General features: G+C 56.2%; 2 protein-coding genes across 8 annotated transcripts in view; both read right to left on the bottom strand.

Moving 5' to 3' along the window:
• Window positions 1-142: 142 nt before the first annotated feature.
• Window positions 143-6,243, bottom strand: UPK3B (uroplakin 3B). Its single transcript, XM_075169131.1, has 7 exons — window positions 6,180-6,243; window positions 4,548-4,658; window positions 1,747-1,896; window positions 1,444-1,663; window positions 1,271-1,347; window positions 920-1,056; window positions 143-211 (listed from the first exon to the last, which is right to left on the bottom strand). Exons 1-7 carry the CDS (start codon window positions 6,241-6,243, stop codon window positions 143-145), a joined length of 828 nt encoding a protein of 275 aa, XP_075025232.1.
• An 87-nt stretch (window positions 6,244-6,330) lies between these two features.
• The window catches only part of DTX2 (deltex E3 ubiquitin ligase 2), a 39,480-nt gene continuing 22,807 nt past the window's right edge, over window positions 6,331-23,003 (bottom strand). For 2 of the 7 annotated variants that reach the window (XM_075168897.1, XM_075168898.1), the window contains exons 5-11: window positions 17,591-17,722; window positions 10,184-10,270; window positions 9,129-9,199; window positions 8,333-8,491; window positions 8,084-8,245; window positions 7,302-7,391; window positions 6,331-6,681 (exon numbers count right to left, since the gene is read on the bottom strand). In XM_075168897.1, the coding sequence (XP_075024998.1) occupies window positions 6,457-6,681; window positions 7,302-7,391; window positions 8,084-8,245; window positions 8,333-8,491; window positions 9,129-9,199; window positions 10,184-10,270; window positions 17,591-17,722 (926 nt within the window). In that variant the 3' untranslated portion in view covers window positions 6,331-6,456. The remainder of the gene's footprint in view (window positions 6,682-7,301; window positions 7,392-8,083; window positions 8,246-8,332; window positions 8,492-9,128; window positions 9,200-10,183; window positions 10,271-17,590; window positions 17,723-23,003) is intronic. The other 5 variants (XM_075168899.1, XM_075168901.1, XM_075168902.1 and 2 more) reach the window with 5 other exon arrangements.

Raw genomic sequence — 23,003 nt, 5'->3', positions numbered from 1 at the left:
CCTGGGTGCCGAGGGCGGGAGTGCGGGCAGCCGGGCTCCGCATCCCCGTGGGACCCACCTGCGGCTGCCAACCGCCCACATTCCTGCGCTGGCCACGGCCCCGCGGCAAACAGGTCGGGCTCGTTTCCCCGGGGAGCGTGTGCTATGCCCGAGCGCCCACCGGCGAGGCGTGCAGAGAACTGCCACGCTCGTGGCACGAGTGGGCAACAGGCTTCACCCAGGCAATGGGGCAGAGAGTGCCACCCCAGGGGGGTGCCCACCTCGGGGCTCCCCACAGACCCCACTGGTGCCAGCATGTGCCCCCCCAACACCAGATGCCACCAAGCCAAGCCCCTGGGTGGTTTTTGGGATCCCGGTGACCCCATCCGCCACAGCTCCAGCCCTGCGCGGCCGACGGCGGGGGCCTGGCAAAGCCGGTGGGTGAGCGGGGCGGCAGGCGGAGGGTGGGCATCGTCCCGCGGCCGGGCAAGGAGGAGGCGGCGAGAGGTGTAAAGTGAGAGTTTACTTGGCAGGACACGGAGCAGGAGGCCGGGGGGCAAAGCAGCCCAGCCCCGGGGGGCTGCACCTGCAGCCGGGGGGCAGGGGCTGGGGCAGGGCCGGGGGGATGTGGTGGGTCCTGTAGGACCTGCGGGCGACGGCGTCGGTCCCCGAATCCCGGTGGCACAGGGACCCCCACACCACGGCGCTGCAGGGAGAGACAAGCAGAGGCGTCAAGTGGGGTCCGGGGGGGGGTGTCTGCCGGCCCCCCCCTGCCGACCACCGCCAAGGGGCCCTTTCTCCTTGCCAAACTATGTCAAACCCCCAATTTAAGAAAAAAAGAAGGCTTTTTGAATGTTAAAAACCTCTCCTTTGCTCCATCTCTTTGCTGATGGGGTGGAGGAGGAGGTGTTCTCCCGGGGCCCCCACGGACACGTCCCACCGCGCAGCCCCCGTACCCCACGGCGCAGAGCACCGCCGCGGCCAGCACGGCCCCCAGGCTGGCGAGGATGGAGGCGATGACCACCACGTCGCTGCTGCGGCGCGCGGGCGCGGGGTTGATGGTGCTCGGGCTGCGGGCTGGAAGGAGGCGGGATGAGGGACGTGGGGGGACACGGGGGGCTCAGGGGTGCTGCGGTGGAAATGGGGGGATAGGGTGGCCGGGGGAGATCAGGGGCCGCTTCTCCCCTCTGGGTTTTGGGGTGATGGCATAGGGCCGATGCCGTGCCGCATGCCAACACCCCAGCCGGGCAGGTGTGGGGGACCCGCGGGGGGACGGCAGTGCCACCGGTACCTCTCCGCAGGAGGATGGGGTCAGACCACCTCGTCTCCGCTTTGGGGCCGTGGCAGCCCATCAGCAGGAACTTCACCCTGCGGGGTGGGTTCGGCGGTGACAGCGGGGGGGGACGAGCACGCCCTCCGTGGGGAATCACCAGGACCCGGGGGGGTCCATCCCGCCAGCCTCACCTGTAGGGCCCTGGGGAGGGCAGGGGCCCATTGCAGGGGTCCCGGCCACACTGGTCCCCGCACGCCGTGTCACCCCCGACGCGCAGGACGGCCGGGCTCGGTGCCGAGCAGGCGTACGCGGCCGCCGCCGTCTCCAGCGTCATGTAGGAGTGGGCGGTGGGCAGCCGCTCGTACGGGGGCACATCGGCCCGGGATGGGGGGTTTCTGAAGGCGGCCGAGGCTGCGCGGCGCAGACGAGGGGTGAGCGGCTGCGGCGAGGGTCCCCCACACCCCCCACCACGGCAGGGAGCAGCGGGCGCTCACCGTTGGCGAAAGCCACCACCAGCCAGACGGTGTCGGAGGCGTTGGCGTGGGGGTCGAAGACGCAGCAGGGCCTCTCCAGCGCGAAGGTGGTTGCGGTGAGCTTCCCCGGCAGCGCCGCGGGGGGCACGCGGGGCACGTAGGGCAGCAGGGCTGGGGGGGGGCAGGCGGTGAGGGGGGGACCCTGTGCTCCGCAGCGCTCAGCAAGCGCCTGACCCCAGCCCGCATCCACGCTGGGGTCCACGAACACCGGTGCCGGCACAGCCGGGGCTCACGGGATGCTGGCGGTGCCAGCACCAGGGGGATGGCAGCAGTGTGGGGACCCCCCAGCCATGCACGGCCCCATAACTCCCTCCCCGACACAAACACCTTGCAAAGACCCACGGGGAAAACACCTCACAGCCCCTCCGAGCCCCCGTCCCCCTCTGCCCCGTCCCCCCCCCGGGGGAGTCACCCAGGCCCGCAGCTGCGCCCGTCCCAGCCAGTGCCAGCAGCACCCACGGCAGCTCCATGGCGTCGTCCCAGTGGGGCTGGTCGTGCCGCCCTGCTCCGCTCACCCCGTCCCACTGCCGAGGGGACGAACCGCCCCGCGAGCCCCCGCAGCGGGGACCGCCTGTCCCGAGGTGCCGGACCCTCCCAGCCCCACATTCCTGCACCGGCTCTGCCGGCCCGGCAAGACCCCGCGGGCAAAGGGGGCGGCTGTGCCTCCCAGGTCACCCACTGGTCCCAAACCCCCCCGGGGAGCTGCCCCGCTGCACCCCAGAGCCGAGGCGCTGAAGCGGGCTGCGAGGATGCAGGACAGAAGCCTGCGATGTGAAAGGGGAAACTGAGGCACAGAGGAGGCACCGGAGGCACGTTCAAGAATGAGTCGGCAGGAGTCGGAGGTTTTGTCGGGGCTACGGGGGCAGCCAGGCGAGTGGTCCTGCACCCCCATTTGCCCCACCAGGACCCGACTCCCTGCGGGTGCCCCATGCCCATCCGGTCCCCAGAGCCAGGGCGAGGAGCGGGCCCATGCCCGGCTGGTTTTGGGTGCAGCCAGCCTTGCCCCGAGGGCGGGGAAGCACTCCGGAGCCGTCACACCCAAAACTCACCCAAAACCCCAAGTGTTCAAGGCAAACGGTCCCACCCAACGCTGGGGACGCGGAGGCACCCAAGCTCCAGGGCCACCCCATTTCCCCATCTAACCTTCCCCCTTGCTGGCAGCGGGGCCGGGCCATGGCCCCCCCTCCCTGAGGAAAGGCTCCCCCAAACCCTTGGGACGGGGCCAGGGACAGCGACCCTGGAATAGGAGCTGCGCCACAGCTCAGGGGCCCCCACCGCTGGCCCCCCCCCCAGCTGCTCTGCAGGCAGAGGGGTTCAAGTGCTCCTTCTCCGGTGTTTGCCAAGGGCAGCGGCTGCCCACTCCTGCGTGGGAGGGGATTTCCCCCCCCCTTCCCGAAGGGGTCGGGACTGCGTCTTCAGATTAAGTGGAAATGGGGCATTCAAAGATTACACAGTCCAGCTGCAGAGGGGAAAACCAGGCGCAGCTGCAGCCTCCATCCCTCCTCCCGTCCCTGCCTGATCCCCCTCCTCCTACCCCGCAATACCTGCCCCGGGGTCCCCCCCCAGCAGCAGGTGCCCATGGGGACATGCCAGCCCCCCGTCTGCCACCCCAGGGCCCTCCTTCGTGTTCCCCGGGGGGGTGAAGGAGGCAGGGTGACGCAGGGGGACACTGAGTCACAGTTTCAGCTGCCGGTACCCACAACTGGGCCAGCATACCTGCGGGGTCAAGGCTCGGCTAATAATAACCACCCTGCTGCAAACGAGCCGGCACCGCAGGGGGAAGGGAGAAACCTCCACCCTGGGTCTCCAGCTAGGGCCAGGGGGACCCAAGCCTTTCGGTCAGACCCGTCTGGTAGCATTATAAGCACTTATTTTGGGCTCTCTCCCCTCCCGGCTCCAACCGGTACCACGGCATCGCGGTCATGCTTTCGCCCCATGCCAGCCCGGGAGCCTTCCCCCTCCGCCGGCTGCTACCCCTGCCCCAGGGCAGAGAGGGGACCGGCTTCGAAGCATCTCCCCGCACAGCGGTGCCCGAGCACCCGGCTCTGCTGCTTTCCACCCCTTCGTCGCCTGCATCCCCCCGCCGAGCGGTGCCCGAGGACCCAGCTCTGCTGCTTTCCACCCCTTCGTCGCCTGCATCCCCCTGCCGCGGGGGCTAAGCCGTCTCAGGGCTCAGCCCCGATGTGGCAAGGATTTTAGGAGATGCCTCATGTCCTCGTGGCGGAGGACGTGAGAGCCAGGGATGAGCGGCTAAGCCTGGCCAGCTCACGCTGCGGTGCCCCAGGCCTGGACCAGCCCAGACGCGGGGAGGCTCCAGAGGATTCACGCACAGGAGCATCTGCTGAAGATGCCTTGGGCCACACTCAGTAGGAAATTCTTGCTTTGTACAGGGCTGGGTGAATCCTGCTTAATTTTTGCTTCAATTCACTGTTTTGATTGCTGGGAGAACATGATCTGTGGATAGAAAGCCGAGGTTTAAACTCGAAATCTCTGCCTTTCGCAACCAGGGCGGGAGAGGAGCAGACACAGCTCGTTTCTGTAGAGCTCAGCACCACACAGACACGTACCTGCTGCTCCCAAGAAGCTCCCAATTTTGCAGCATCCCCAGACTCGGCTGGGTGTTTGAGGGCTTTTCCCTAGAACCTGCAGCAGAGGGTAACCAGGAGGCTGCAAGCAGAAGATGGACACTGGGGAAAGCTCCAGCCCTTGATGCCTCCAAAAAACTTTTCATTTTCATATTGGCGTGACAGAAAGAAAGTTACCCCTCTGCTGGTCCAGGACGTGCTGGTCCCAGGAGGATGCCGAGCCACGAAGCACGGCCACGTCCCGGATCTCCCAGGAAGGAGGTGAAATGGCAGCTGGCACCAGGGCCTCTGGTGGGCCAAAGGGATTTAAGGCGGGCAGAGCTGCCAGGACTTGCACCTGGGGCCGGGGGCCACAGGGAAAGAAACAGCCAGAATCATTACGGTTGGAAAAGACCTTGAAGATCATCAAGTCCAACCATTAACCCAGCACTGCCAAGCCCACCACCAAACCATGTCCCTAAGCGCCTCACCTACACGTCTTTTAAATACCTCCAGGGGTGGTGACTCCACCACTTCCCTGGGCAGCCTGGTCCAAGGCCTGACCACTCTTTCAGTGAAGAAATTTCTCCTAATGTCCAATCTAAACCTCCCTTGGCGCAACTTGAGGCCATTTCCTCTCATCCTATCGCTGTTACTTGGGAGAAGAGACCAAGCCCCACCTCGCTACAACCTCCTTTCAGGGAGTTGTAGAGCGATGAGGTCTCCCCTCAGCCTCCTCTTCTCCAGGCTGAACACCCCCAGTTCCCTCAGCCGCTCCCCATCAGACTTGTGCTCCAGGCCCTTCACCAGCTTCGTTGCCCTCCTCTGGACACGCTCCAGCACCTCCATGTCCTTCTTGTGGTGAGGGGCCCAAAACTGAACACAGTATTCGAGGTGCGGCCTCACCAGTGCCCAGTACAGGGCACCATCACCTCCCTGCTCCTGCTGGCCACACCAGTTCTGATACAGAAATAGCACTTGGAAAGGCTTCAGCTACCAGGTGACAAGAGCCGGGGGACAATGTACAGCAAGGCCACCAGGATTGGGGCAATACCCACTTGGCAGGGTGCTAGCCCTCATAACAGGCGGAGTTCATGGTGCAGGAACATGCTCCTGCCTGGAGAGCATCTCTGCTAGCAGCCTGGCATCGCTGCCACCCTGCTCACCGCCCAGCTGGCAGCAGAGGCAGGAGGAAGGTGGCTGTCACCGCCTGGTGGCACCAGCACTCCCTGCAGCGGCAGCACAAAGCTGATCAACAGCCTCCTCCCTGCAGAGGCTTCACCGGGCACAAACAGCCCCAAACTGCTGCTGTTTCACCTTAGAGAGGGGGGAAAAAGGGGGGGAAAAGAGGGGCAGGTCCTGCCAGAAGGGCTTCAGGATGATAGGAGAGTGGATGGCGGCTCACAGCAAGAGCAGGGGGCTGTGACTTCCCCCCCAGGTGACACTGCTGGGTCACCTCTGCCAGGCTCCTGCGGGTGAAGCACTGACAGCCTGCAAACCCTGACCCCTGGGACCAGTGTCCTGCCCCTGCAGAGATTCGTGTCCCTCCTGGCTGGATCGAGTGTCCCCAGCTCCACGGAGCAGGCTGGTCCCCCAGAGAGGGCCACCGAAGGGGGAGGCAGCCCAAGCCATCAGGCAGCTTGAAGGCAAAGCAGCGACTTGCCGTGGAAATGAAGTGTTTATTATGACCAAGCAGAGATACAGGGGCAGGAGGCTTCACTGTAAGAGGTGCCTCAGAGACAGGGAGCTGCGGTGCGCCGGAGGGAGGCCCTCGATTGCTTTCCGGCTGCTCTAGAGGGAGCGAGACACCCCCCTCTCCCCAAGCATTACCAGGGCAAGGTTCTGCCTTCACAAGGGGGTCTGTCACCTCAGGACCAGTCCTGGCTGTGGCCATCAACCCCACGCAGAGGCGCAAGCGCAGTTTCTACAAAAATATCCTTCCCTCCCCCCAAAAAAAAAGACTGTAGAGAGCAGGCAGGGCTCCCGCGGTACAGTGTTATTGCTCAGTGTGACAGGCGGTCAGACACAGGAACTTAAGGCAACAGGAATAAGTGCACTAGGTGGGCCCCCCGACGCGTGCACGGCACAGCCGGGCCCCCACCCCAGCTCATTGTCTCAGGCAGTCCTCGGTGACACCCTGCGCGGCCAGCTCCGCCAGCACATTGTCCAGGTAGTTGGGGTCAGGGTAGCCGTGGCCGCTCAGGTTTGTGTCCATCTCGGTCTTGTGGTGGATCTCGTTCCACACCACCGTGTTGCTCTCGCCGGTGGTGCTGGAGGTGCCCACTGTGAAAATCAGGCGTCTCTTCCAGGCCACCCTCAGGAGCTCCAGGACCTAAAGGTGGAGAAAAACCAAAGCTGGCCTTCAGCAGCTAGGGGACTTGAACCATGAAAGCAGCTTGCCAGAAGCTTAACAGCCTAAATCCTTGTCGTAGCAAAAGGAAACCAAAGATCCCAGCATCAGAAGGGATCTCCCTCACCTCCTCGTTACCCATGTGGTTCCCCTGACGGGAAGGACCATTCCCTGCACACGCTGATCTTCTAGGATGTGAAAAATACTGGCACAAGTTGAGACAAACACACCCACCCAGAGGAAACCGGGATGGGAAGAGTCAGCAGCCGGACTTTCCGAGCTCAGCAGTTTTAAGTGCAAACCCTTGTAACTGCATAGCCCAAGACAGGCCAGGAGTGTCTTCCCAAAAGATCAGACGGGATTTTGTTTAGTAAAGGGATGAAGGAGAGTATGTCTTCACAGTCAAAGCTGTGAAGAAGCAGCAAAGGTCTTCAAAGGGGTTACAAATACATGTAAGGAACAAACAGCATGGACAACTACTAAGAATAGCTGGTTAGCATCACGAGGACAACTCCCAAAAGCAACCTTGTTGTGCCAATCCACCAACACAGGGCCAAGAGACAACCCGAGAAGGGTCATGTTATCAGGGTGTGACACCTTACCTTTCTGCCCTTCTCATTGTCTGGTAGATAACAATAGCGAGGAAAGCCTCTTGCTGTGTAAGGCATCCCGGGGTTGGGGTGCTCAGGGCCCTGCAATAGATAAGATGTATTTAGCACGGACACATCCATCTTCATAGGAGTTGGACAACCCCTCAGCAGCAGGATTTGACACAGGTCCATCTCAAAGCAGCTCTTCCACGTAAAAGGAGCAAGGTATTGCTGATGATGAGTATGAGGTATCTGACTTGTTCTTATGGGACACGTGAGTATTACAGGTCCTCCAAGAGGGGTCTCACATGGGGATACAAAGCCAGCTCTTCAGATTACTTAAATTCTGGTGGTTGACAGCCCCATACCACAGCTTTTTCCATGTGGTCTGATGACACCCTAAAAGACCACCCAGCTCAAACCTTTGCAAGCTCACTGCAACCACCGAAACCTCAGACATGGGTTGCGAAACAAGACATTGGGATCTCCCCCACCTTGTGAGCGTGGGCCGAGTCTCCCCTCTGCTTCACACAGACATTAGTCTTCACTATAGGTGAAAGGCTGTTGTAGACCCTGGGGCCACACTTGAAGGGGGAAAAAAATCTTTCACGGAGGAGACTCAAGTCATCCATACGTTGAAGAACAGCCGGTGCAGCTGCTGGCTCCAGGCACCTTAGGCTGCTCAGTGGTGGGCTGCCAGCGGGTACTGTACTAGATCCCCGTGCTTCTCTGGGAGGCTCCACAGCTTGTGCTATCCATTAGCAGCCGTTCCTGTGAGCGTGCTGTGCACTCACCTGGATGCCTCTGCTGATGTGATACACAATCTGGATTGTCCCACAGTCCTTGTGGCCAGGGAGGGACTGGGGAAAAGTGGAGACCTCCATCCTCCCTTTGGGCTGAGTACCGGTTTTCTCTCCATAGATGGTTTTACAAGAGGGGCACTGCAAACTCCCATCCTGTAGGGAGAGAGAAGCAGGCATCAGAGCTCCACAGCCGAGTCACCTGGGCACAGGGGACCTGGTGGGGACGGGCCGACTTGGTACCTTGTTCCCGTTGGAGTACATGGCCAGCATGCAGAGCATGTGGAAGGAATGCTGGCAGTTTGTCAGACGACCGACCGTCTCCGGCTTGATTGTGTTGCACTCGCATGCGTCACCGTAACCTGAGGGGGAGGACAGCTTCTCCATGCAGATGATACAGTCCTAGAGTCCAAGACAGCAAGGAGAAAACCACCATGTAGTGCGAGCACAGGCTGATCGTAATGACTGACCCACCAAGGAGGCGATCAAGGAGATGCTTCAGGAAGATTTGCCTTCAACTTTAATCCTTCCCTTTGAGGTTTAAGGGCACAGAGACAGGTTTCCTTATCTGGCTGGTATCAGCCCATCTTGTGCTCTTGGACAGCAAAAGAAGAGAGTGGGAACTGAGTACGGGTATGTCCTGCTCCTCTACAGAGCAGCTCCAGTGCAGGGGTTTGATCTCTGTAGTTTTGACCTCTATGAGCACTGAGAGGAGACCGACGTCAAACTCCCTCCTCCACCCCAGGCCCTGCAGCCAGCTCCAAGGGAAATGGGGAGACATTGCCAGGATTAGCTACTCAATCCACACCATGCTTTCTCTGTCACAGTCCTCTGACGAGGAGAAGTCCCCAGTTACCACGTGTGGGCTTCAGGCAACGCTGAGGCCTCTCCACCCAGCATCAACAGTGCCATTGCAAGCAGCAGTATCTACCACACAGGATGCCCAAGGAAGGATGGTCCTCAGGCATCACCGTGGTTTTCACAGCACCCCAGTGAACAGGCCACTGGGCAAGCCAGAGTCACTTCACTGTCCTCTCACCTCATCGGCAGGAGAGCCCTTCACCTCTTCCAGGTACTTCTTCACCACTGCTTCTGGCTCGGTTGGTGTCGCTGCACAGGGAGAGAGATGAGAAAAAGAGAGGAGAAGTCAGACATGCTGTGAGGTACGACGGGCATGTGCAGGGTGAGCTAGAGAGAAGGGAGACAAGCAAGTCACTGGCCAGGACGCCAAGGAGAAAGGTTAGGGTTAGAGGGGGAGAAGAGGTGCTCCAACTGATCCCTACAAGGGCTTTGCTATCAGAAATGGCTACCCCTAGGACCGTGGGCGCCGCAGATGGGACAACCCACTGGCAGATGTTGGTGCCCTTTGCCGTACACCCAGGGGTCCGCCTGTAGCTGCTGTGCTCCAGTTCTTCCCACGTACACCAAGTGATGCCAGCCAGGTCTCAGCTGGACTTTGCGTTTGATCTAGGATCAAACTCAACCCAAGGACACTGTGGTCTCACCGGGGTAGAGGATTACATCGTCTGTGGTGTCAAAGGAGAAGAGGCATTCCCATGGGGCCCCAGTTGACGTGGGACCTTCTCACACCCTGCAGCTGGCACCTGATAAGGAGAGACCCAGCGATACACTAACCTTCAGGCCCTGTTTCAAGTATGGCAGAATGAGCCTTGCATCCTTAGCATGAAATAGCAGCCTTTCTCTCAAACTTCTACACACTCAAATCCAGCAAGACACAGCGCAAGTCACAGGGTATATAAAACAAAGCAGCTTTATAACAGGTACCCTATTTGCAGCACATGACACTTATATCTTCACATTTTCCTAAATATAGTCCCTGCTCCCCATCCACCCAGGCACAGAGACCCGAGCAGCCCACCAGCATCAGCAGCCTGGTCCCCTCGGAGGCGTTACGGGATTAAGCAACAAACATCACACAACACCCAGAGCAAGTTACCGCCGAGAGCATCAGCAGCCACCTCAACTCTCAGCCCATCCTTTCGGAGTTGCCCAGCAAGGCTTGGCTTAAGCCAGCACGCATCGCACACCTCTGCACGGTGCCCAGCCCTGGGCGAGAGGAGATGAGCCCCTTACCGGTCATCAGGCCCGTCATGGAGGCGGCCAGGCTCTTCCACCAGTCTAGGAAAGGAAACATTTGCACAAGTGACGTTATGACTCCACCTGGCAGGAGGCAAAAGAGAGACCTGTCACTTGGCTCGGAGGTAACCTCACCCTTCCTTCCCAAATCTACTTCTGGGAGAGATCAGGGGAAAGCTGTGCCGTGATGAATGGGCTGGCAAAGGCGTAGCTCTTCCTTCTCCGTTCCCCTCCATCCTGGCCAGCTGAGCCGCCGGGGCGGTTCGGGGGGCAAAGGAAATGCTACAGCAGCCAGACAGGCCACAAGCATCCGTGCCCAACACCCCAGGGCATCACAAGGAGTCCGTGCCCAACACTGGCCCAAAGAGCTTTGCTCTCAAGCTTGTTTCTAAGCCACTGTAGGACATCAACTGTGCTTTAGCGTGGAGGGTACTGCTACTCCAAACTGCCACGCTCCCAGGTGGATGCAGAGTATCGCCACGTGCAACTGCTGGGCATCAGAGCTGTGGGGGTACCTGCATCTTCAGCTCTCCCCATCCACTTTAGGGCTTTCAGGGAAGATGGAGGGTTCACAAGTGTGCCTCTGTGGTTGAAAAAGCTGTGCATCAAGAGACAGTCACACCGGAGCCAGCACCAAACTGTTCTGCCACCCCAAAAAGCAGTCTCCGTCACAAGCAGGAAGGGATGGGTGCTATTTTCTGGATAACCACTCTTCATGGTAGAGGCAAACACGGTGAAGCAGAAGGGAAGGACTGCTCACACGCCACAGGTGTCATTAAACAGGCAAAGACCTGGATGGCACAGATCCTGTATCACGTAGGAGCCCCTCGTTCCCCTGAGCGCCAGCTCTGCAAGCAGCTAGTGCTACGGGGGCACCTCGACAGAGAGCGCAAGGTCGCCCTGCAGCACAGGCAGCTGGGTGAGATGCAGCAGGGAAGAGACACCTTTTCCCTGCAGACAGGCTAGCTCGGGGCAACAGAAGAGAGCGAGGCAGAGCTCTAACGTGGGTGGAAAATTGTTTAGCTAATGATGAACTGAGAGCTGGACTCTCCTAAATGAAGACACAGTCATTAAGATGAGTTATTTTCAGAAGGGGATTCCTGGCCATCCTGAAACACATGATTTCTGGCAGCAGCAGCAGGCGGAAGGGATGACTGAGCACACAGAGCAAGAAAAGGAGCCCACGAGGTGAAGGGATGCTCCCTCCGAGTGCCGGTGCCGGGCAGGAGGAGAGATGCCTGACACCTCAGGCAGAGCAGGGCTGCGAGGATCACCCTCTGGAGACCCTTAGTCAGGAAGGTGGTAACAGGACAAAATAAGCATTAAGCCAAAGAGCAACACGGAAGCAGGTGTTTTCCACTTCAGCGGCATGCCAAAATTCCCTGGAAAAGCATTTCCAAGAACTGCCACAAGAAGAGCAGGAGACAAACAGGAGCCTGGGCAAGCCCCAGACTTCCAGCTCTCAGGCCAAGAGCTCAGCAGTGCCAGGAGCTGCTTCAAGGCCTCATCACCAGACCCCACAGGGAATGCAGCTCCTTGCCTTGTCTTTTCCAAAGGCGAGAAACAGGTCCAGGAATCCTCTCTGCTGGGACCTCTCTCTGGAATCAAGAGCTGCCAGCCAGGAACGAGTCGCAAGGGGATGCGATCAGTCTGAACTGTCTCAGCTCATTATCAGAGCTCAGCTCGGTGCTTACTGTGCCTGAAGCCCTCCCAGCTGTGTGCTCTGCGACGTCCCTGCTCCAGGCTGGCAAACACAGGGTGGCACTGTCCACACGTGGCAGTTGGAACCAGGCTCTGGTTTGCAACCGCAAGAGACCTTCATGGTGACATGGGAGATGGAGGCTTCAGCTTCTTCTGCTCTGCAGGTTTTGGAGAGGACCGTGTGAGCAGGGCTAGCTGCTACCCACTGTAACTCCATCCGCTTCCACAAGTACCCGATCACGATGATTGCCACATTCCCATTCCTGAGGATCCCGTGCTGCCTGCCAGACTGACCGCCAAGTCCTCCTCCATCTGCATTCTGTTTTCGATGTGGCTCTTTTTGAAGTGACCTTCTTGTCTCCTCTGGCTATGGGCTGGAGAAAACAGTGCCAAAAAGATGGCCAGACAAGGTGGTGAAGACAGCGAGGGAAGCGAGCGGAGAGGGTGTGTTACACCAGCAGCAACACCTGCCCAGGACTTGGCAGAATGCCCCAGCTCACCTGCTCCCACCTGCACAGCAGATCTGAGCAGCTTTAGAGCAATTCACCTTGTTCAGGATAGTGGAGGATGCTCCTTCCCTGCAGCCCCTGCTGTGCATTTCTCTTGCTGTTGACTTTCCTTCCTCTGTAGCAGCTCAGAGAAACGAGGAGATGACTTGCCCAAGAACTGGCCAGGCTCACGCGAAGCAAATCAATGAAAGGAGACAAAAATCCCACTGCAGAGCCAGGTAAGAGTGAGGACAAGAAAGCTCTTTGCAGAGTCTGTGGGGTACAGCAGGGATTTTGGGCGAAGCAGATGTCATTATACCACCTCACCAGCTGGCATTAGGATGGAGCTGGGAGCAATCAGACAGGCAGAAGAGGGTGATGCAGCCCTCAGCCATCCTCAGGAAACCCAGGCCTGATGGGTTTGCTTTGTGGCACCTCTGATCTGTTCCTGTCACTTTGCTGTGATAATGCTCCGATGCATTTAGATCCACCAAGGTTGTCTGGAGAGAGAAAGGAGCCCAGATGCTTTAGAAAATCTGTCCCCAGCTGCAAGTGCTTGAATGCCCAATCCCGAGGAAGCCTTTCGATGCGGAGAACTTGGTTTCAGCAAGGGTCGCGAAGCCCAGCAGCCGCCTTTGCCTCTGAAGAGAGGCTCTTCCTTGGGCAGATGAGTGCACCTGGCAGGCCACAGCCCAGCAGCATAGGGGGGAGGTAGACGAAGGCGGGGAGGCACAGTACCTGCCACAGCACAAGCCACGTATGCTCCAGCGCATGAATCACTTCCTTACTGGACCATTTGCTCCATAAAAGTGTTTGCCTCCAAATCTTTGTCCCAGTGATCCCTTGGGATCCTCAAAGCCTGTTCAGGCCCCATAGTTTTCAGGATTCAATAGTGGATTGAAAATGCAATAGCACAATCGACCGATGCTGTTTATCACCAGCTGGCGCAATGCTGTGCTATTGATTTATCTGGGATGTGAAGGAATGTTTACCATTCTTTCATTTACAAAGAGAGGAATAACGATTTTTTTTTTTTTTTTTAATGCTTCCCCTTCCTCTCTGTAGATAATAAGTTGCTTGCTGAAGCAAGGGCTTTCCACGGGCAACATTTGACAGATGTGTTTTGAATCCTTCTTCAGCAACCAAATGCTTGCAGCAGTAACATACCCCCTTCTGTATCCCAAAATGAGCCATATGGTTAGCAGCAGACTTTTTTTTTTTTTGGATACCCTACGCAGGCCAGACACAGGTTGTTTCTAGTTATTGCCATGGACAGTCACCCAACTCTGATCACCTCTGCCCTCTGTTCCCCGGACTTACAAGGGCTGGACCTACTGGTCTCATCCTCAAGACGGTTGTCCAGAGATCAGGAAGGTGAGAGAAAATTTGGTGTTAAAAGCAGCTTTCTCCACATTTAGCATTTCAGCAGGCTAACCAAGCGACCAGGCTGCTCTGATCCTGACACAAAGCATCCCTCTTATTGCAGCCCGTCTCCTTCAGCAGGTGGTCCCCCATGGGAACGGTGAGCTCCCCCGACTCCAATGGGCTCCCCGGTCCTACCCATCCCATAACCACTGGCACAGTCCACAGTCCCAGCTGCGGATGGACAGGACATATGGGGAGCAATTAGAGTCGGCTGGGATTACTCCCCTCACCTAGCTAGATCCCATCCTGCTCGGCAGGGAAGGACGAGCGTGCTCATCTCCTCTCCCTCGGTGACCGCAGCACTCTGCACGTGACATCCCAGAGAGGATGTGCAGGGAAACCTCCAGGCCAGGGGAAAAGCGGACGGTGATCCCATCAGCGGAAAGGGCTACAAGTGGCACAATAGACTCAAAACGCCTTCTCCCTTCAGTCCCCCTCCGTAGCAGCACAGCAGCACTCGGAGAGCCGGACAAGCCGCTGGCCTCCCTCCTGGACAGTCGGCGGGGTCCCAGCCCGCCCCGAGTGCGCAGTCAGCGGCGCTGGCGCGAGGCAGCGGCTGCAGCAGCCCGAGGAAGCGCGGCGCCGTGCCGGCCGGCGGGAAGGCAGCGCTGATCCGTCAGGATGGCAGACGCTGCCAGGCCGCGTGCCAGCACCGATAGCGCAGTGCCTGCCCGGAGACTACGGCTTCCCCGAGACCTGCGGCACCCACAGCACAGCACTCATCTGCGCCAGAGACATCATTGCCAGAACGGCAACAACGTTAACGAGTCCTGACTAATTAGTGCATTTGTCTAACATAACCCAGCTATCTGCCAAGCTGGCTGCAATTCCATCAACGTCGCCTCAGCCCGTGTGGGGTCGGCGTTTGCAGCAGGAGGGAGCGAGAAGGGGCTCGGCAGGGGTACACTGCACCCACCACCACCTATTTTGGCACCAGCTGGTTGCAGTCAGCACACTCCTGGATGCACAGCTCTTGCTAGAGCTCTCCGTGACGGAAAAACCTGGAGGGGTGTGGGAGGGGAAAGGGCGTGTGATGCAGAAATTCAGGGAACATAACAGGCCCATCTCTGCCTGTTGGCAGCTTCAGGGCCCGTAAAGGGAGAAAGAACAGTCTGGCCAAGAGTCAGGCTCACTACTTTCACTGCAGAGTCCTGTTCCTAAGCCTGGTGGGGTGTTGTACAAACACAGCTTGTTCCTAGGAGGGACTGAGCACCCTCTTCATCCCTGGAGTCATGCACTCTGCAGGACCTGCCTCCCTGCTCCCAGCAAAGGAGACCCCACTTTCTAAAGTGAGAGGGGTGATTTTAGCAAACTAAAACAAGGGTCAGCATTGGAAAGGGCAGAGCTGGCAAAACGTCTCCTCTGCAGCACGTCCTGAGCAGGACGAGGATGGCTAGGACAAATCCTGCCATGCCAGATGGGAGAAGCAGCTGCTTGGTGCCCCTTCCCCAGAGACTGTCCCATCCCTCCCGCTGGTGTCCCCTCTCTGCTCCCCAGACCCGAGGTGTCCTGGCCCCAGCAGGTGGCACTGGTGAGCTGGCAGGGAGGTGGCAGCCAGGCAGGTCCCCAAGCCTGGCTCTCCGGGCTGGCACCGGGCACAGCCCTGGGGCTGAGCCAGCTGCCCGGACACCCCCGGGGGCCGAGGCTGGTGCTGGCCCTGCCCCAGCACACCCAGCCTTTGGCCAAGGTGCGGCTCAGCAGCCCCGGCAGACAACACACGTGTGCTCCTGGGTGCTGCAGCAAATGCTGATGAACCAGCATCTTGCAGAGGAAGAGGCTTTGCTGATGGGGTGTGTAACACCCCGCACGGCTACAGCCACCCCTCTGCTCCCCCGGCGGATACCTAACGCGGTGTGTGCTGCTCTTGCCCCCCAGCCCACACCCCATCCTCCCCACCCACCCCGTTTCATGCTCTGCGTTGCTGCTCTCCCCACCCTGCTCAGAAGTTGCAAGACATATCCTCCTATTAACATCACACTCTTGCAAGCATCCCGGTTGCTTGCACCCGCAACTCCTCCACACCGAGGAGGGGCTGGATGCTGCCAGCATGCTGCTATACCGACAGACCCCACCGAGGAGAAGTCGGCAGCCAGCTGCAGAGGAGCAGGGCTGTGCCTTTGTGGCCACACCTTGCCCTAAATACAGCTAGTTTCACGTCATTAACCAGCAGCAAGTGACCAGCACCAATGGCAGGCCCGGCCCTCAGTTTTTCGGGCTCCTCCAGCAACAGGGGCAAGGCAATGCCTCTGCAGGAGGGCCTGGCCTCTCCGCAGCTCTGTTTCGGCACAGTTTCCAGGGCGTCCCCACCACCCAGCCCTCATCCCCGGCTGCGGAGGGCTGCACGGATGCTGCCTGCGCCGGGAGCGAAGCGCCAGGAGCCAGCGTTATCCCGCTGCCTTGCCAGCTGGCTCCACAGAACGAGATCCTCACCCAGCCCCTCTGCCACCCACCTCCGCTCGGCTCTTCTCCTTCACCTCCCATTTTCCTTTGCTCCTCCTGTTCTTCGCTGCTTCTCCTGCCGCCCCCTGCTTTCTCCTCCCCCTCTATCACACATCCTACTCCACATCTGCTCTCTCCCTCCTTCTCGCCATTTGCATCTCCTCCTCCCAGCTCCCTCCATAATGCATTTCCGCAAGAGACCTTTCTGCATTTAATTTCTAGTTTCCTTCTACCAACCTTCCTGCCTCTTTCGGACGGGTTTGGACCTCACTTCCCCATCAAGTCTCCTCACTGCATGCATGGACTCCAAGGAGAGAGACGCTGGCACCAGCAAACTCCCCAGACAACCAGATGCCTCTTCCCCTCCAACTCAGAGCTCTTCTCTCTTTCTTAAATGCAAGCATCTCCGTGTTGAACACCCCACCACACCCCTAGTCCCCCCTTCGCTTATCTGAAGGGGGAAGCACCTTAGGTTTGGTGGTGGTTGACCACCCCAGGACACCTGTGCAAACAACCTCTACAGCTAAACCAGGCTGGATTCACACCTACCCCTGCAGAATCCCAGGGCTGCTACACACGGATGGGACCAAGGCTCTAAACTGGGAGCCAACCAACTCTGCAAGGGCAGGAGTGTGGGTTGCCAGCGAGATATGAAGAGGAGGAATGAAGGCCTTGCCCTGGAGGTGGCTCAGCTCAGCAGGAGAGCTGGGGTAACCCAGCCCTTCCTGCCAGGGCACGTCCACCAGAGAGGGCTCCACTCCACTCCCTTCCATCCCAGACAGAGGTGGAGAGAACAAATCCTCTGCAGTTCAACCTTGAAAGCCCTGTATGACTCAGGGGCCTGCTTGTCTGGAAGATCCTTCTCATCCCATGACTCAACCGTGACAAGCATGGCTCACAAGCAAACCTTCTCTTGAGAGCACGTGTGGATTAAATGCCCTCCTTGATGGTCCCTCAGCTCCCAGACTTGTCCCACCAATGAATCAGAGAAGGTCCTGGTATGTGGACGCTCAGGGCTCCCCAAGAGGGTGTAGTGGGACCATGGGGGAGGCTGCAGGAGTCTCTGACAGAGAACAACTGGTCTGCTCCAGCTCTCATGACTGATGGAAACGAGCAGAGCTACCACAGGACAGGGTCTACTTTGTCATCTTATTTTACAGCCTGTCAGAGACTGTGCAGGCCAGAGAAGATGTGCCCTGCTTCTCCCCTTGATGGGACGAACATCATCAGTCAAATCAGAAGAGTCAAGAGGGTGGGGAGAGAGACAAGAGGAAAGGAGGGAGGCAGAACAAGTGCAGAGAGATAAAGAGAAGGAGATGGAAGCAAATATCAGAGTTTGAGCAGGAACTACCTTTCTTGGACACTTTCCTCCCCTCCTTAACTGAGCTGTGTTTTTTAGTGGCTTTATGGGTGCTGGCAGCTTGCGGCACACAGGTGAGGTGCACGGGGAGTCCAGCGGCTGACATCAGAATAGCCGTCATGCCTACAGCGGGTACGAGATCAACATGCAGGAAGGAAACAACGGGGAAATACATTCATTAAAAAAAAAACTTTAACCTTTCAAAGAAAATTTAAAAAGATAAAATAAAACAAAACCCAAGCCCTTGATTCAGAGGACATAAAACATCCGAGAGGCCACGGGGTTGGAGTCAGCACAAGGACAGGATCCAGAGGCTTTTAAAGGGAGGAGCCCAGGCAGCAAATTAAAGCAGGGAAATATGGGCACAAGTCTCACCCGTGACCCTCTGAGCTGGTGTGTGAACAGGACCTTCCTCTCTGCCTTGGCTTTAGGGCTCCTCAGGCATTGAGCCTGCTGTGGTGCAAAGTCCTTCTGCTCACCGGAGCCCTGGAAGCAGCCCTGACCCTGGGGGCCTGAAGGATGAGGGGCATCACCTGTAACCCCTAAAGGTCCTGCTCAGCTACTCCCCCCTAAAGCTACGTGTTTCAAAGGCGTCGCACCGAACCGATCCCCAGAGCGCAGCTTAACTGCCTTCAAACCCTGCAGCAGTGCCGGGCTGACCGCGGGCTGGGGCCCCATGGGGGCAGCCCCCTGCCCACCCCACACCGTCTCCTCCTGGGCACTCCAGTTTCTCCTAGCACCCCCAGCTGCAATGCAATTCTCACCCTCCCCCATCCCAGCCAGTATTCATGGGATGCAGTTTGGTAAAGCTAATGAATCATTAAAAAGGACAGCCATTCCCTGAAGGTAAAATTGGCACACAGAGAGCTACAGGACTGATCATGCTGATCTAATATGATGTTTGCCCATGAAATACAGGCCGATTACAAGTCATAACATTTCTAAGGTAGCATATTGCTGTTAAACTCACATTCAAAAAAACACCTGCCTTTGCTTTCCCAAGAAATGACTTCCCCACCTGCAACAGCCATTGCCAGAACCAAAAAAAAAAAAAAAAAAACAACAATGCTTATGGTTGCAAACCGACAGCAGACAACCTAAAAGCCAGTGTCTCCCCAAAAGTTACCTCTGACAGTAGACCATGCAAAGCCACAACCTAACACTATGGAAATTCTTGCCAGCATCCTGCACAGTAATTCACGGCCAAAGCTGAGATTTCTAAGGATTTTCTTTTTTCAAGCCTCTATTCAGTCGGGTTGGGAAAGGAAGATATAAGAGCACATTCGTTCAGGACAAAAATGAGGTACCTTGCCCAGACATGACTGAAAATCGAGTTATGACGGGAAGCATCAGCCAGCTTTGCGTACAAGTGGTAAGACTATGTTCTGCCTCAAACATGCAACCAGTCAAGCACCCGTGCCTTGTGACTAAAAATCCCCTGCGCAAACCCTGTGTCAATGCCCCACAAGCAGAACTACCCCTATGCAGAGCCGACCGCGTTTTGCACCTACTTCATGTAAGGTCCAAGCACAATAAATATTCCAGAACCTGTTCAAGTCCTTTCTTGATACACAAAGTTGGATGGTTTTACTAAAATTTTCTCATCTAAGGACCAAAAGACAGACAGAAAGGGTTTCACAAGAGGAGGAGAGGGGCACAGACAGATAACCCTGGGGAAATGACTTCATCCGAGAACCTTTGGCAGAGTTGGTCTGGCCAAAAGACCAGGCTGCCCAATGCACGGTGAAACCATGCACTTCCAAATGGAAATAGGCAACACCAAATCAGGCAGCCGTGGATCATCCTCCTTAGGTACCATCATTGTTGATCTAGATCTGAGGTGGAGACCCCAGTCCCTGGGAGCTATAGGGCCAGAGGAGGATCTTCAGGGCATGCGAACGCTGAGTTAATACCCCTCATCCTACTGAGAGCGCCGGGCTGTTCCCAACAGGTACAGCCAAGGAGAGACCCCGACGTCGGTACAAGCCAGCAGCCTCTAACTGACCATCCGGAAATTTCACAATCAAAATAACTTCCTTTAAGTTTTGAACTGAAGACTACAAGACTATTGGTGTGCTCTCAACCCTGGTCTAAGCCAGCAGTCCTTCACTACTCCCAGGGAACCTTAAGCAGCAGTTTAAGTGTTTAAGTGTTCCTTTAACAAAAGCTCCTTGTTTTCTGAGCAAGTGAGCACAACTGAACACCTGAAGCCCAGCAACAGCACCAAAGCTGCCGCCTGCACGTGCACCGGGCAGGTAATCTCCCCTTTCAGCAGGTTAAAGGACAGGCGGAGGTATTCCCAGAAGAGCAGTACCAACTCACGCTGATTAGAGAGCCCGGAGGAACAATATTCCTGAAAACAGGCAAGATGCTGGACCTTCCCATGGCTCGGGGAGATCATCTCAGAGAGCCTGACCCCACCGAGGCTGCAAATGCAATTGGTGCAGAAAAGAAAATGGTAAAGTTGTCTCTGAAATACCTGCTTCTACGCAGAGCGATCACACTGATTGCAGAGACTGACATTTGAAAAGCAAGTCCAAAGACTAACAGGGATTATCACCACCTACGCACAGCTGACTGATAGGCAAATGCAAAATTAACGCTTTCTTCTTAAGAGATCAATAGTGTCTTGCTAACATTAACATGCAGAGCCCATTTAAAAAAAAAGAACACAATAGAAGCAGAGGCTGAACAACTGACTTCAGACTCTTAATGTCGGAGAACAAAATGCTGCCTTCAAAAATCAGACCAAGCAAAGAGCATGAGCCACTGAACCCCAGCTGAGTTCAGCTACCCTCTAACACAGCCCCTCTCATACCTGGAATAACATGTCCAAAACTGCCTGCCAGCATCATGAATCATCGCAAAGAAAATAAATCTTTATTCCAGGAACTTTCACTCTTTCGTTTTATGAGCTGCAAATGCATCTACAACTCCACACAGACAGAGCACAGGGCAAACATGGGACTAGGAGAATTACCCCCAACCAAATGTTCTCCCATGGACAATCTTAAATCAGCCAAGAAAAGGTAATTTTCCACTTTTACCTTCTGCTGCCTTCGGAGAGACACACAATGCATCATCTTCTGCAGATTCAAATCAAGAGAGCATTCAAAAAGGGGCTGTTCTGGTGTTACGTTGCTCTTCTGGCTCATCTCAAAACCCAGCAGCAATGCCTCCTATAAAGCCCTAATACGACACTGGAAATCTCAGCATCCAACAATCCTCCCACAAGTTTGGTGAGAAACATCCGCAGTCAGGGATCTCCTGTGATCCAAGCCTTACATGGGAGTGTGTGTTCATACAAACCGCCAAAACAATACACAGACACACACGACATCTGCAGATCGATTCTCCAATTCTGAACTATGGACACAACAATTTCAATTCAAATTCATTGTAGGCACCCGTGGAGTTATCTCAGGAGCAAATCTGGCCCTGGACCTGCATAAATTCTCACCCGAAGACACAAGGGCCAAGCTGCAACAGGATAAGCTTGCCCAGACCAAGACTGCTTTGGATGCCCACCCGTTCCTGCAAGGGTTCCTGCTGCTCCCTAGCTAGCCCAGGAGCTTGAAAAATATTAATGAATATATTCACACCTTCCATTGGCCACTGGGTTTCTTCCCTGCAAGGATGGCAGGAGGGAAGAGCCAGAAAGCCTTGCAAAGCACCCATTGGCATCTGATCCGATCCTATGAATGTGTGCAATAAGCCCTCTCAGAGAACTGCCTCTTTTTTCTTGCTCAAAGCATCTATTTGGCCAGAAGTACGTTACTGACTCCTTGGGGTAAAAACTATTTTCACTGGAGCTATGACAACATCCACCGGCTTTTCTCAGCCTGCTGTGTAAATAAGGCACTTTTGTAATATCCTGTGCAGAAGCCGAGCATGGGAAAAACACCCTGATGTAATGTAACGAGCGTTGACCCCAGGCTTGCTCACATACCCAGCCTAACGCCCCTCCGGTCACCGGCTCCGGCTCCTGCTCTGTATCTGCACAGACCTCAGACCGGCATGCCTTCGGTTCCTGAAGTCCTGAATTTAAGCAGGCAGACGGGAAAGGGCAGAGCTCGCCTTCAAATAACGTGAGATCTCAGAGAAGCACTGCTAATTTGTATGATTATATCCACCAGCAAAATTATTATAGTTGATATGTTCCCAAATGCCCCAGCTCTAGGAATCCAGTGAACGAGAAACACTCGGTTTCATTTAACAAAAAGCTATTTCCAGTCTTCATCTTAAAAATAGCATTAGAAGGGCCTTCATATGACCGCCTAGTCCACCCCCCCGCCCCAAGGCACACAGCTAAACCGCATTATTCCCAAGAGATGTTAGTCCAGCTGATCCTTAAACACCAACACTGTGGTTCAGCAGTTTGCTCAGACCTCTGTTCTGGCATTTCACCATGCTAACCAAATGCTGAGGGGGAAAGAAAAAGCTTAAAAGCCAAGTTTGCACATGCACCTTGAAGTATTAAAATAGCAGAAAGCAAGGAAAAAGAAATTTCTTTTTTGTACAAAACATGATTTTAAAGTCAGCTTCATGATTTCTAGGATCCCAAGTGATGCTTTTGGAAGATGTGGGGTTGACGGTGTTAGAAATCCCTCACTCAAATCCCCAGGCGCTCACCACACAAACGAAACCCAGCTTCTCATTCAGACCTGCACGATCCCCTGTCTCCTGTTTATCCACCAGAAACTCCCTCTGCATCCAAGAGATGCACCTGCAGCATTTCTCGAGATCACCCACAAGATTCAGGGGTTTTATTTCTCCTGCATCAAACCAGAGCCAAAGCTGCTGAGAGGCACCTCGGGATGGAGACCAAGGGTTGCGAGACTTCCCGATATGCTTCCCAGAATAAAACCTTCTTCAGTTCCTATCTGAGACTGCCCTCTCCCCCACGTCATCACAGAGCCCTTGGGTCCTCAGCCTTTCCACCACTGATGCTGAAGAAAGCACTTGTGCACCGGGGACCGGAGGAACAAAAGGGGCCCAGCCTGTGTGTTAGAGAATTACCTGAATAATAAGTAACTGAAACACCATCTGCAGGATTTTAAATATGAACAAAATACCACTTCCCAAAAGAGGTCCTAGAAACAGACAGCGGAGAGAAGAGGGGAAGAAGGTGTCCCTAAAGACCCAGCCAATTAACCTTTCGATAAAATTTGGCCTTTTTACCAGAACTCCACTGCTTGCTTTTTACCAGAAATGTTCCCAGAAAGGTATCTTCCTTTCATTTGCTAATTAACTTGTCCAGATCTTTCCTCTGCTTCTATGTGATTTTAAGGACAGACTCAAATTCAGATTTTTCTCCTCCCTTGCACCTCTGAGGTCTGTCACATTTGGCAGAAGGCAGCAGAGCGCCGATCAAAGCCGTGTCCTGTGAAGACCTGGATCTGAA

Source organism: Calonectris borealis, chromosome 19 (genome assembly GCF_964195595.1).
Source record: "Calonectris borealis chromosome 19, bCalBor7.hap1.2, whole genome shotgun sequence".
Taxonomy (NCBI): Eukaryota; Metazoa; Chordata; class Aves; order Procellariiformes; family Procellariidae; genus Calonectris; species Calonectris borealis.
The sequence above is the reverse complement of the archived record's forward strand: the minus strand, read 5'-3'. Positions and strand labels throughout refer to the sequence as shown.

What these genes read in the sequence shown, in the direction of transcription:
- UPK3B (XM_075169131.1), bottom strand. Translation starts at nt 6,243, where the DNA reads ATGGCCACAGCCAGGACTGGTCCTGAGGTGACAGACCCCCTTGTGAAG. An exon ending in CCCCATCCTCCTGCGGAGAG is followed by an intron (nt 1,057 to 1,270) that starts GTACCGGTGGCA and finishes GCCTCCTTCCAG; the next exon opens with CCCGCAGCCCGAGCACCATC. An exon ending in TGGGGTACGGGGGCTGCGCG is followed by an intron (nt 212 to 919) that starts GTGGGACGTGTC and finishes GCCTGGGTGAAG; the next exon opens with CCTGTTGCCCACTCGTGCCA.